Genomic DNA, 14,888 nt, shown 5'->3' with positions numbered 1-14,888 from the left:
TCCACAAGCATCACCATTGTTTTCAGTTAGGCTGAACATAGGCATGAATCAAAGCATGCTTACAGCCTTGAAGAGATGTGCTCACCTGGGACAGTCCAGAGTCTGTTAATGCTACTGTTTTAAACAGATATTGGTAGCCTTCTTCCATAAGTGGGATTTTAGATTACTTTGTATTCAAGTAAATTCCTTCATAAGATGTACTTTCACTAAATGTGTACATTATCTCTGCAGATGAGTTGTGCTCTCTTGCAGTATGTTCAATTTTTAATGTAATGATTGATGATCTTTGTTGTTTTTTTTTTTTCCTTAAGGTGATTTCTGGAGCATCTTCAAAGTATTCAATGAGTGCCACTCACAGTACTGTTCTTCACATTTTTCAGATATATTGGGAAGTCAGATTCAATAACAATCAGCGTGTGGAATCACAAGAAAATTCATAAAAAGCAGGGAGCTGGTTTTCTGGGTTGTGTGAGACTTCTTTCAAACGCAATCAACCGCCTTAAAGACACTGGTTGTAAGTAAGCTCAACACTACTGTTTCATCTCTTTCAGACCTCTTTTATGCACAGAATTGTTGAAGATTGACACATAATTGAGTTGTTGTTGTTTTATGAAGCTTGTATATTCCAATTGGTTTGGTAGTTTACCCTCTGCCACAAAGCACTGCTATAGGTAGGATGGGCAGGTCAGAGAACATAACTTGCCTTTGGCTTTTCAATTCTCTTGGCCCCGTTCCTGTAGACAGTGGTAACTTCAGTGCGGCAGTCTGGTTGCAGATTGTTAAGACTGAACTTATATGTGTTGGAATTTTAAAGGAAGACAGATTCAGGTTACCTTCAAAAATAGGTGCATTAAAGGGTAGATGAAAACTAAGTATCTCTTCAAGTGAAAGTTACATTTTAAAATGTCTGGGTCTTCAAAAGTAACTTAGTAAGTTTTGTCATAAAACATTAAGTGTTTTATAACACAGCTCTTTGTATTTACTCCTGAAAAAATTAACATGTACGATGAAGTTTTCTTGTTATCCTGTTGGATGCCATTTACAGTGATCGGTCACAATGCACACCTACTTCTGAACAAAATTTGGCACACCATTTGTGATAGAAAATTGGTGGTTGCCAATAAAGATCACTTTAAAAAAAAAGTAACCTGCTGGCAGAGAAGCATTCTGATTCTATTTCAAGTAACAGGCTCCCTGGTGACAATCGTAAATGAAATTCTCATTTTTAAATATTTGTTAGTAGATAAACATTTCAGTGCATTACGTGTTGCTTGGTTTTATGAAGTTCTATCTACATAGTGTGGAACAAATTCTGTAGGCTAGCTCTGTGCTGTACCAATATGAGATGACATATAGGGATGGCAGTGGCATTTCACAAGGGGTGAGAGTTCAAGTTGCTTTTGGAGAGTCGTTTGAGCCATCTAAACTAGCATAATGTAAACTTCTGTCAACTGATGGAGCTTCATATAGTAGGAAGAAAACGTACTTTAATCTTTTTTTCTGTTTCAGAATTACAGAAGATGATGTCTTACGATCTTTAATTTTCTTTCCCTGCTTCCTCCCCTTTGCTCCCCCCATATCTTGAAGTCTTAAGTATTTTATGCTAGGATGAATTTTGTTCTGATGGTACTTCAGCCTGCATTTCAAAAGCAACAAAATGTTGTATGATTTATACTTTTTTTCTTTGTTCTATAGATCAGAGATTGGATCTGTGCAAACTTGGGCCAAATGATAATGATACTGTTAGAGGACAGATAGTAGGTAAGTAGGTAAAAGTAGGTTTTTAATCTTTTAGTTCACTTAGAGCTTAAAAGTAGCTGTGGAAATACACTACCTAGAAATCATTTTTTTTTAATTCAGTGTCTAGTGCCAAAACCGTTGACCTCAAGACAAAAGTGTGTGTATGTATAAAATTATAACTGTTGGGATAGTTAAGACCATACACATATAATACAAAATGTATTTAGAAAGTGTTGAATTCCACTCTAAACAATGGTGGCAGTTCAAGCCTGAACCCCCTGTGGAAATACTGAGTACAAATGTCTTGGCCATTGAGAGTTCCAGTAAAGCTGTGGTTCCTGTAGGTTTTGTGCAAGGATAGAACATCTTGCTGTAACAGGAGAGTATTTTTAAAATGGTCAGTTCATTTAGGGTTATTAAGAGGCCTGTCACCGGTCTTGATAACTGCGCTTTGTTGTTCTGCTACTTCATAAATGTTAAATAATTATATTTTAAAAAAACAAACAAACAAGAAACTTCTTGAGGCTGGCAAATTGAAAAATAAGCATCCCACAAATAACTTCATAAACCTCCTTTTGGTGCATTGTTGGTTGTTTCAGAGGACAGTGTTTCAAACAGGTAACGTAAGATGTCAAAAAGATGTGGATCGGGATAAGAAGTCTATATTTATGGCAAGGTGTTAGAGTCTTTGGAGACGGGAGTTTAAAAAGTGAGTTTGTATGTTCAGTATTTAGTTCAATTCTTATTTCAAATAATATCCAGGCATCATCCTTATTTAGTCAAACAGAGAAAGCTATTGAAAAAACAATTGGCAAATAGGGGCTTCATTGTACATCTTTGTTTTCCTCAAAGTCCTGTTGGTTAATATCTAAGACTTTCTCTCTTCATGTTGCTTTCATCATCTGTCTAGCATCCGATCTGCAAGTGTTTGCACAGTGTTCACATAAGAGTAAGGTGGCAGAATAGGATCAAATGATGGTAGAAATGTGGAACTGTAAGTGCACTGCTGACGCTTCCAGACCATTCTTGAACATTAAATTTTCCATTTGAGCTTGCACAGAGGAATAAAGAATAAAACAGTCATCCTTCCAGGGTGTGTTGTGTTGTCAGTTTGGCTTGCTTTTTAGTTTGTGCTCCAGTATGCTGGTCCCTGGATCACCCATGCTGTGTATATCCTGTTTTTTTTTTTTTTTGCGCGTGTGTGTGTGTTTGTTTTTTGCTTCTGTTGGTTTATTGTTAGGTTTTTGTTGTTTGCTTGTTTTATTTTGTGGAGTGCTTTTTAAAAAGACTGAGCACAGCTGAGGAGGGAGCTTGTTCAGGGCCTGCTCCAAACAGCAGAGATGCCCTCTGCCCACAGCAGTCCTTCAGACATGATACTAGCAGGGATTGTACCCTCACACCGTGATGTGCTCTCATGCTGCCCTCCAGAGTATGCAACGTGCATCCTTGTTGTCACAAGCTGAGAATAATAGTCTTAATTTGGGCACTTCAAACAAGAGAGAACAAAACAAGCTAACAAACAAACAGTTCTCAAGGCTGTTGGGATGCCAAATGGGAAACCTGGGTCAAATACTATGCAGTGTGGGCATGGACAATACACTTCAGATGTGTCAGAGATAACTCACTGTCAGTGATGTGGCCAGAAACCAGCCTGACCAGCTGGCCTAACCTGATGTGGTCATGAGAAGTGGTATAGCCAAAGCAGCATTTGTTCATTTGGCATGCTTCTTAGGCTGCGTCCCTAGTTAGCAGGAGCTGCTGGGTCATGCATTAAACCTAGGAAAAACACAGCTTGTTAGGTTACAGCAGAGACAGTTAGAACACATCTGTATGTTCTACTTTATGCTGTTACTGTCTGAACGGTTTCCTCGGTCATGGCTGTGTTTGAATTTGATGCATGTATAGTAGGACTGCAGAGACTTCTGTCCCTTCTGTTGAAATTCTCATTGTTAATCTCCTTACATTTTAATATTTCTTCACTAATGCAGTTTTGTTGAATGAGTCAATGAGCCTGAGTAGAACTAGGTAATTCTACTGCAGTTACATGGTGAGAAAATGCTGTTTAAAAATAAGTAACAAAATAGAATAAGAGATAAATGTACTCTCAGTACTTTTAATGATAAACCCACTTAAATGAAGAAGCTATGGGAAATTGAAAAACAAGATTCAAATGTGATACCTTCAGAGGATAATAATGTTACAAATCAAGTGCACAGTGTCATGACTTCATAATCTGGGTCAGGGAGCAAGGGGATCTCTATCTTAAAGTCCTAAGGTTATCTTCAAAGGGGGGAAAGAAAAGGGGACTCTTGTGAGTAGTAGATGCAAAGGGCACCTGAACTGTGTCTTAATCTTGCAGCTGTCTTCTGTGCCACCATTTTATTTCTGATGTGGCGGCGCAGAAAAAATGAATCCTTACTCATTACAAAATGAAGCCGTACACAAATTTTGGTCCACACATAGGCAAAGAGGAGGTAATTGCCTTTGTTTAGTTTCATTTTTCTGTGTGTATTGCTTGCCAAACCTTACCTATATGCAGCAGTGTGAACTTGTGTGGGTTTGTTGCAGAATAAATACATCGTCTAAGATTTCATTTTGTTTGAAATTAAATTTAAAGTGTCTTTCACTCTACAAAGGTGCAGGGTAATGTTAGTGTTCATGGAAGACAAGGAGTAAATACCAATAAGGAATAAGGCAGTCAGGTGCTTCAAAACTTGTTGTTGTTGAAAGTTTGGTGTCTCTGGCAAAAGTTACCAGTACTATTACATCTGTTTGCAACTTTGTGATCTGGATGAATGTTTGCTTGTGTCTAGATTAAGGTCTTTGAGTTTTTCACTTTACATGTAAACACGGCTTTGTTGTCCAGAGGTAGAGTAGTGCCACTTCAAGAAATGTGTGCCACAGCACGTACTGAGTTCTTAAATAATCACTTTGTTGTTAAAAGCAAATTAAAAGCTCTTTAAAAGCCAAAAGCAAACAAAAAGTGGTTAACTTCTGCCTGATTTTGTGTGTTTGTGTGTGTAGAATTTAATGTGCACACAAAATACATAGTAAGGAGACAAAACTATAAAGAATTTCTTGTTTTAGAGCCTCCAATGAGCAGTTCTCCCTTCATGTTAGCAGTGCTGGTGCTAGCACTGTCCCGCTTGCCGCTGGGGCCATTCTGCATGAGGTGCTACCAGGGCAGCTTGTTACGTTACAGTCTGCTTCGTACAGGGAAAAGCTAATGACAGTTTGAGTTAGCTTCTTTTCCTGCCTTAACTTGCATTCATGTTCTTTGAGGTAGCTTCCTAAAGTAGTATGTAGAGAACTACGTGTGTGAAAATGTGTTGTTGCTGTATAATTTTGATTGGTGGGAAGGAAAAAATATCCAGAACGTGGTTCAGTTTAGCCCTCCAAACTTTGCTGTTTCTCTTTCAACTGTAACTGTAATTCACATGCAGGTGTCATATCTTTAATAATTCTTTTATTATCTTAATAGTAAGTCTTCAGTCCAGAGACCGAATAGGCACAGGAGGACAAGTTGTGGATTGCAGTCGTTTATTTGATAATGATTTGCCAGATGGGTAAGTTGACTCCACTGTCAATACAAATACAGCTCAGACAACAGACTTCTGCAGTAATGAGAAGTCAAAGTAAAAATAGGTTAATTTATTTTTATTCTTACACTTGAGTACTGCATTTTTAAATTTAGGAACAGGTGATAAGCCAGCCAGGCTATGCAGAGTATTTAAGAGTTTGACCCGTGTCACTCTCTCTTTTGTTTTTTTTTTTTAAATGAGAGGTGGCATATAAACATAAGTGCAGTTTTAAAATACACTTTTTTTTCCACATTATAGAATTGATAAGCTACTATAAGCTTAAGTCACTGCTGGCTGATTGGCTTCATCCGTATAGTAGTTTTGTAGCAATGTAGTGAGCACACAGGCTTAGCTGTCTTCTACAGAGCCGTGTAAAAAATGGATCACTTTTTTTCTTCCATGTAAATTGTGAATAAAACATGATTGGAAGAGCTAATGGAGCCTGAGTTCTTGCTGTATTTACCTGCCAAATGCTGGGTTTGGGATTTTGATTTATCCCTGTGAGAGTTAATGACATCATTAACACCTAGCAAAAAGTTTTGCAAATACAGAAAAACTCTTTATTTTAGGTTGTGGTGCTGTCATCAACTTTTTCAGAGCAAACATAGAACCTTTGAATGTGATTCTTTGCAGGTAAAGACAAGACAAACTGATAATTCAGGTGATGAGCTTTAAATTGTAAATTATCATCCAAGTCCTAAACAGCAATTTTTTAGTTTGTGGTTTGAGGAAGTCAAAAGCATATTTGAAAATGCTTTTGCATTTTCACTTTAAAATGTTAATTGTGTAAATATTGCTTACATAATTGCGTAACTTCACAGTTGTATTGTCTCATGTATTTTGAAGTGCAAAAATAGGAATAAAAAAATCTTGTTATTTGAAAGTGATTTTTTTCAGTGAAGCAAGTGTTGGTGAAAACACTACAAGAGGACTTATAAGGACAAACAAAGTTAAATTTAGAAAACTAAACATGATGTTTCCAAAAAGTTTCTGTTTATGGTTAATTGGATTTAATTAGAATTCAAATATTTATTGAACATGGTATGATATTTTTAATGATATGCCTAGTTCCAAGGGAGAGAAGCATGTAAAATTAATTGAGAGTTGAACTTTCAGTTGTTTCCTGTTACCTTGTTCAGCTAATATGATTCATAATAGTGTACGTCTTCCTGAGTTGGCATTTATGTTGGAAACATTTAGTGCCCTGGTTTCCTGGAAATACCACTCATTGCCTTATCTCTCAATGTCTGAATTCTAGGTGGGAGGAACGGAGAACTGCTTCTGGAAGGATCCAGTATTTAAATCATATTACACGAACAACTCAGTGGGAACGACCAACACGGTAAGAAATTGTTCAGGAGACTGTGTATGTGGTGAAGTCTGTTTGCTGACCAGGAGCACTGACCGCAAGGGAGTCTAAGTGTCTCTACCAGGAAGTATTCAGCATTCCTTAGAGTCCCTGTACAAACGCCGTGTGCTTTTATTTTCTAACATCTTACTTCTTCATCCTGTCCAGTATTTATTTCAGAATAATCCTTCTGACTAGATTTTCTTCTCCCTAAATACTAGCATCTTTGTTCTCCTGTATAGCTGCTATGGTAGAACCATATAAATACAGCCATTATAGTGTGGAGACATTGACATTGTAAGAGGCGAATAAAGATCGTGATCTATGTCTCAGCTATGTGCATGTTATGACGGTGTAAAGCAGAACTTTAAAAAATGGTTGTTACAGAACATGTTTTAAAATCGTTACAATCACCTGCTCTGATAACCAAAAATATGCATTGCAAAGCGTTTCTTCAAACCAGTTTTGCTGTTATCTGAACTGTGGACAGTGTCAGTGCATGTTTTTCACTCTTCTGCAGACTGTCTGTGCCTAGTAACTCTCTCTTGCACCCTCGATAAATATTATTCCAGTCTCTGTATGTAACCATATTTGACTTAAAATAATGTAAACTGTTAATGCTGCCAGCTCTGATATATATTAGCAGTTTTAAAGTGACTGAACGTACTGAACAGCTTTTTAATGTCTGTCTATTCTTTTCTGGTATGTTAAAACACCTATTCTAAGCACTAGATATGTTCACCATAGAAAAATAAATACAAAATACATAGGTTGGTTAGGGGGTTTCCTGCATTCTTATCAATCCCTCTAATCCATTTTACATACTTTTAAAAGCAGCACTGAGATATGAAACCATAACATTCAGTGTTTCCTCTTGCTGTCAAGCTCTTGAGAACAACTGTTTCTATCTCACTTAGCCCGTTTTCACCATCCTCGCCTAATAACCTTCCTTAAAAGTTAAAAGGACTAATTAGACCTTATGGCTTCTTCAGCCATATGAAGGCAAGTGAGAAATCTTGAGCTATATGCTGCTCATAAAATAAGTTTCACTCTCTGTTTTTTACTATTGTTTTTTTTAGGGTGGGAACTGCTCACATGAGCATTTGATATGATCTTGATCTTGCAGCATCATGTACTAACGTGTCAGGTCAGACCATAGCACAGATGAGGAGGTCTAGTGATTGCTTTGGGCTGAACAGAACAGCAGCTTGCTGTCCATCGTCAGGGCATCCTGCTCCACGGATAACTGTGACAGAAGCTTCTGGTAGAGGAAGCACATAATTTTCACATTTTTCCCAACAGGCCAGCATCTGAATACTCCAGTCCAGGCAGACCGCTGAGCTGCTTTGTGGATGAGAACACTCCAATTACGGGAACAAACGGTGCAACATGTGGGCAATCATCAGATCCCCGGCTGGCAGAGAGGAGAGTCAGGTCACAGAGGCACAGGAATTACATGAGCAGGACACACTTGCACACTCCTCCTGATTTACCTGAAGGCTATGGTATGTAAATTAAAAATAATGTATTGTACTTCTCCTGGGGAGCAGGGAAAATGGGTTATATCTCATCATATATTAAATGCTTTTGATTACTTAGTTTGGGAGAATCAGTCTTTGTGAGTTTTTGTGCTGCATGTTTTGTTCTTATTGTTATTAATTTGTCTTGATTTCACAGAGCAAAGGACGACTCAGCAAGGTCAGGTCTATTTTCTGCATACTCAGACTGGTGTTAGCACATGGCATGATCCAAGAGTACCTAGGTAAGAAAATGATGAAAGTATCCTTAAGGTGTCAAATTAAAATAGTTTAACCAGTGCTCTTCTAATAGTTGTCTCTATAGTATTTAATATATAAATATTTACTGTTGGTTCTAAAAAACTCATTTTAACAAGTCATTCGTCAAAATAAATTGGTCTATTTTCCTCACTTCTTCAGATTATTAATTTAATGCAATGGAGAATCAAGAAACAAACTACAGTGATGTAGAGATTTTTTTTTTTTAATGTCAGACTCTGAAATTAACAAGACCTGAGAAACTGGCAATATAAGTTTATGAGGAACAAATTGTGTGACAAATGTGATAGTAAAATGTGATCATTTTAGATAGGGAGCAGACAAGGGAGAAAACTTTGGAAAATCTAGTGGGTGTCATGTATATTTAAGATGCAGCATTTGTACTGAACAGCACTCATCATTAAAAATTCACTTAATTTTACTTGGCTGTGAGAATTATTGTCCAATGTTCAGACTACCAAATATAATTAACTCAAGGAATGGGAAGTGTAGTATATTTTGAAGAAATTAATTGGAGACACTGGGTCATAAAAAGCCTGGAAGCTGAAATGGTGAGCAATGTTCAAAGTGCGGGGATTTTTTTTTTATTTTTTTTTTTTAAATAAAAAACAACCCAACCAACTGAAACAAGACAGAACAACAACAATTATTTTTTTTTTTACCACTTGGGTATGGTAGCAAATATCTAAAACTGCACTGGCTTTTTTACAGCTTTTTTCCCTATACAGAGCAGAAAAGACTATATACACTTTTAGCATGTATATTCATAGAGAAATTGTGTATGCTTTCAAGAATCTTATTAGTACTATATAAATGGGAATTCTGGGGAGAGGCAAATAGAGAAGCTGAAAGAGGTTGACCTATGATTAAAATACTCAAGCTGCTATTTCTGTTGCAGTTATCTCAACACTTAGGAGAAAATAAATCTGAAGTGTCCTTTTAGTTTAGTATCTTTATACAATGTGTATGTGTGTAAACGTTGCATATGATTGTGCACATGATTATTTCTGATGTATATGAAAGAAAAGCAAGAAAACGTGGAATTAATTGTTGGTTTTTGATTTTCTTTACAATACTACCCTGAGATTTTAGAAGACAATAATTTTCAAAAGGATTTTTTTTCTTAATGTGTGCAGTTTGGAATTGGCAGCCAGTATTGGCATTTACGAGAATTGTAAAAACTCTGTTAGTTGCTGCTGGTGTTCATTCCCATGGAAATGGATTTTGACTCTCCTGGGAAGGATAAAGTGCCTCGTAGCCATAACTTCATTGCATTTTCAAATGATTCTTCTAATTGCTTTTAGTAGTCCTTTTGTGCTACAAAATTATCCTTTGTTATGATGCATTACCTGAAACGTGAGAGTGCAATAGAGTTGGCAGTTGTGTATTAGGCAGTATTTGTTTACATGATTTACGTATTATATAAAACTAGAAACTAGACTTCTCTAAAAAGAAGTCATATTAAGAATGAAGAAAGTTAAGTTTCCTCAAGTTTGTTTTGTAACGATTTTGTACAAAATCCAAGCTAGGACTGCTTTTAGGTGTGGCAACAAACTGTGTGAGTGTCTCTGAGAACAAAATTTGGCTGCTTGCATGTACCAGCCACGATGACAGGGGATAGAGCTTATGTCATTTCTAAGAAACACTGTATTTTATGCTAATATGCCACATTTAGCTAGTAAAAATAAACCCTACAGTTCAGCAGCACTGTGTGTATGGGTAATATCAGCTGAAGCTCATTCCCAGAGCCTGTATTTCCTTTAGTAGCTGTTAAGCTTTTTGAGTCCCTGTAGAGTGCATCTTTTCAGGCTCTCTGTTGCTCATCTCTTTACTCCCATCAACTCTGATGGTACTGCATGATATGAAGACTTGCACCTTCAAAAATAACGCTCTTGACAGGGTGAGGTATCCAAGGTGCGAATTGCATACATTTATTGACATTTAAAAAACTAATACTTTTCTTCAGTGAGCCTCTGAAACAAATCTGTGTAATCCTAATTTCAGCAGAACTTTCTTGAGACCAATTAAGGTTTCTCTGCACTGCTCAGTGCAGAGCTGAGTCATTGTTTTTTGTTAGAGACCTGTTTGCTTCCCACTGGCACTTGGGGTTTGGGAGCAAAAATCAGCTGTGGCCTTCATGCATATTCTATGTATAGTTCTTCATGGAAAGTGTAACTCTTCAGAAATATACTTTTGTTTTGTAGGAGTTTTAGAAGTGTGATTCAGAGTTCCTTACATGACTAATGTTGTTTTAAAAATGTTTTCTGTCAGAATTGGTGTAGAACTGCAATTCCATTCTGGCAAATATGGCAGTGGCCTTTATTTTTGCTTTAAGCCTCTATTAATTTAACATCTGAAGTTAGTTTGTAAAAATGAAGGTTATTTGATAAGAATTTTTTTTTCCCCGCGGCATGTGTTCTGGGGTGTGTGTTTTTTCTTTGGTGGGCTTGCACCTTGGGAGCAAAGATTCCAGCTGAACAGATCAAGTTTCTGAAACAATACATTTTCTCAGACTTCATGGAATTGTTCTGTTACATTTACGCTTGTTTGGCTCGGAGGCCAAATGCTGAGGTATTTTTCATTTTATATTTGTTTTCACAGGGATCTTAGCAACATCAATTGTGAAGAGCTTGGTCCCCTGCCTCCTGGATGGGAGATCCGAAATACAGCAACAGGCAGAGTTTATTTTGTTGACCATAACAACAGGACAACGCAGTTTACGGATCCACGGCTTTCTGCTAACTTGCATTTAGTATTAAAGTAAGTCTAAAGTCTCCAGCACATGTTGAGTGTAATAGAGGAAAGAAAGTGACTCTTAAGGGGTACTAGATTTTATATCAAGATGTATTCCGCCATTCAGTAGTATTTGAAGCACAGCAGCAACAAAACAAATCAAAGCAAAAAAGTGAAACAAAACAAACAACAACAAAAAAAACCTCTAGCAGCATTTAGACAGGAATGTGGCTATTGTGATGCCAGGTGTGGGGGCCAGGAGGGAGGGAGGAAGCAAGTGCCTTCCCATGCAAAAGACTGGCCTGTGGAATTCATTCCAACAGCGAGAGGACTTTCTTTCCTTTTCTTTTTGCTTTGTACTACTTTCAGTGATGGAGTGCTTGCTTTAAAAATATCAGATTGCATTCAATACCCAATTGAGTTAGGCAAGGGTACAGAAGTGCCCAACTATTTTGCTGAGAGAAAGAGAAATAATTCAGCCCCTACATTCAGTTTTAGAGTAAGACTAGTTGAGGTGCTCTCAAAAATAAGACACCAATAATTTAAATTGGATTTGTTACAATAAAAAACACTCTTTCCTCTGCATTAGTGCAGATATCACATTTTAATATCACAATTTTAAAAAGAGGAAGGGAAACTCAAAAAGGATTCTGGCTTTTGTTTTCATTCCCAAGTACTCACTTCATACTGAGGAACTCTACTGAAAATGGAAACCAAAAAGTGGGCAAACATTTCTGTTTTGCCTCGACATGGCTATCAGTTTGTCCAAGCTCTGCGGGAATTTGCTTCTGTTGTTTCTCCTATTAACACCTTTTAATACTCTTGGGAAACACCTGTAACCTATTAAGTAGGTGTTAAGTGGAAGGAACAATAAAGAACTGGTAAGATAGAAAGTCATGTGCAGCTCTGGGCAAGGAATAAATGTGAGGAATAGTCCTTTTAAGGAAGTGAATCCTTGGGAAGAGAAGCTGAAGGAAACAATAATGGCAGCAAGCACTGAAAAGACAGAACCAAGGAATAAATATCCAGGAGTTGCATGTAATTTTATGCATAAAAGTTGGCTAGCCTTTGCCCAATGCCCATTTGAAGTTACTAGCCCAAGAGGGAGGCAAGTCTAGATATTGACAAATATTTGTTTAGAGAGTCATTGATTTTATTTTTGTATATTACAGAACATTAGTAAAAGTTCCCATCGTCCGGACAGTTAATGAGATTTAGATATGTAAACCAATAAAAAAAACTTCAGACCCTCTTAACTACAACAACATAATTCCTAGCTGTAGAACATTTAGTTAACTGGTCTGTATTTGAAATAAACTGTCCTTCACAGGTATGCTTATTTTTAAATGGTAGTAGGCACATAGTGGCTAGGTCAACAAGTGTTGTGAAGGACAATACATAGGTAGCTTTTCATCTAGAAAATCCACTTTGGCTTTCAAGTTCCAGAACCATTTCGCATTTTTTTAAACTTAAGCACACTGTAGTAGTTCTTTTTCATTTGTACATCTGTCTTTCATTAGGGAAGGATTTCAGAAATTCAACCAACAGTGTCATCAGCAAAATCTGCTGCCTGATAAATCTTTTCTGGTGTTTATTCTTTTATTGCATAAAATGGGATATGTGAAAAAATGAAACCCACCTCATCATTTGTTCTTTAAAAAACAATAACAACAACAGAAAAAAAGAATCAGGCAATACGCCTTAGGCTTGTCATTTAAAAAATTATCTGAGAAATAAGTTTAGTATTTGGGTGGAATGGGTGTGATAGTTCTAGGCTCAAAACTGTAATAAAGGTTTTATGTTCGGTGCTACTGACTTCTGTTGGGCTGAGTAAAGAAGTTTGTTCTTTCAGTGATGAAATTAGACGTTATGAAAATAATCGAACTTGTTAACCAATTCCGTTTTTAAAATATTGGCCAAAAATTCATGTTAGGTTTTGATAGTTACGGTACCTGAAAAGTAGTTAGCTATATCCTCAAAACACAGTATGCAATCAAGCATATACATTCAGCTGTGAAAACAAATTTAATAAATTACATTTAATTACTTTAAGTACGGCAGGTTGTTTAGCTAATACTACACTGATTATTTTTAGTCTAATATGGAGGATGGCATTTTATTTTTCTTCTTCTAGTGCTGCTGTATTTTAGTTTGGTTTAATTTGATGCACAGATCTTAAATTCATGCTCATTTTGGGGACTACGTTTCGTTTGACTAACTAGTTTTATGTCTAGGATACTGTGTTTTTATACTAAAAGAGTATACATAAAGGCAGTATGAATGTATGCTCACTTTAGTATGTAATTATGACCTTCTCTGGTTATTTTCACAAGATTGTCCTTATGGAATCAGAAAATGCAGAAGGCACAATAACATTTGCTGGTTGGACTAGATCCTGGAGGTCTTTTCTCAGCCTTAATGGTTGTCTGATTCTATGATTTCTGCTTTAATTTGTGTATCAATTAAATACTCTTTTACTTGTGATTAGCTCTAAATAAGAATCTCACTTGAAAGTATCATGATAAATGTTGAACCGTACTCTGGAACCACATCAAGTATCTCTGAGTTACTGTAATGGCTTAGTTTCTTGGGAGTTAATTTTTAAGTAACTGCAGTTTATTGTAGTTGATCACCTATAATGTCATCAGCTTGAGAATAAAGTTAATGTAGCCTTATTTAAAAACAAACCACAAAGATCTGTGAATCTAGCAAAATCAGTTAAACTAATCTCTATGCCCTAGTATGCAGGGCTTCAGTAACAGAATAAGATTTGTGAGCATTATTCCCTACCTCTAGTCCAGAAGTAAAGAGATATTATTAATAGTAAGCCTTGAATTATTGCTGAAGTGATCCAAAATGTGTGCCATTGTAGAGGTTTCTAAATAGTAGGTTTTGTAGGACTACAGGTAAAACATTCGAGTCAACTGCTGTTAGTTTCCCTTGAGGGTAGTTCATGCAAAATTACTTTAAATAAAATGTTTGAAAATAACAAAATAGCTATCAGAACCACATGGCAAACTGGGAACACCCCCACCCCTTTTTAATTGCCAAATCTGAATGTTGCTGTGGTGAAAGCCTGCTGGAAATGAATTTTGGTTGGCCAGGAGAGCTTTCTAATAGACATTGCTTCAAAACAGGCAAAAGACTGAAAATGTAAAATATATTAAAGTTGTGTGTGGTCCTATCTAATATTTTTGGTCCTTTATGTTGCAAAAAACAACATATATTCCAATGAAAAAAAAAATCTAAATTATGACCTTTTCTATTTATCCAACAAATTTAGGACATTATCATGTGTCCCACACTGAGAGGTGGTGTTGTTTTTTTTTTTTCCCCACGGTTTTTGTAAAATACAACTTTTATCCTGGCTTGTTTGGAGATGTCATACCGAAATACAAAAATATCCACTCACTGTCTACAAGAAATGACACGAGGGAGGGCATTTCTGCTCAAGATAAATTTTCTTTTTCTAGTAAGAAGTTAGATTTACAAAATCTCTTAGAATTGCTAGTAAAAATACTTGTTTATCTGTGCCAATTAGTTACATGTGAACTCCCCACATTCCTGTGGTCCAGACTAGGCCAGGTACAAGGGACAAGGTCCTTGCCAAGCTGCCAGTACAAACATCTTTTTGTAAGCTTACTCTTTTTCAGACAAGCCATTTAAAACAGACTATGGTATTGACTGTAG

General features: G+C 36.5%; 1 protein-coding gene across 4 annotated transcripts in view; it reads left to right on the top strand.

The window, feature by feature from the left end:
• SMURF2 (SMAD specific E3 ubiquitin protein ligase 2) overlaps nt 1-14,888 on the top strand; it is a 67,759-nt gene that overhangs the window by 40,601 nt on the left and 12,270 nt on the right. For all 4 annotated transcript variants that reach the window (XR_014618989.1, XR_014618990.1, XM_084298605.1 and 1 more), the window contains exons 4-10: nt 381-514; nt 1,696-1,761; nt 5,222-5,306; nt 6,580-6,663; nt 7,972-8,174; nt 8,347-8,431; nt 11,067-11,225. Coding sequence is in view for 2 of the 4 variants with exons in the window: in XM_084298605.1 (XP_084154731.1) it covers nt 381-514; nt 1,696-1,761; nt 5,222-5,306; nt 6,580-6,663; nt 7,972-8,174; nt 8,347-8,431; nt 11,067-11,225 (816 nt within the window). In the remaining 2 variants the exon portion in view is untranslated. The remainder of the gene's footprint in view (nt 1-380; nt 515-1,695; nt 1,762-5,221; nt 5,307-6,579; nt 6,664-7,971; nt 8,175-8,346; nt 8,432-11,066; nt 11,226-14,888) is intronic.

The sequence above is a fragment of the Netta rufina genome, assembly GCF_964035555.1.
Source record: "Netta rufina genome assembly, chromosome: 19".
Lineage (NCBI taxonomy): Eukaryota > Metazoa > Chordata > Aves > Anseriformes > Anatidae > Netta > Netta rufina.
Note: the sequence above shows the minus strand (reverse complement) of the source record. Positions and strands in the feature narration are given on the sequence as shown.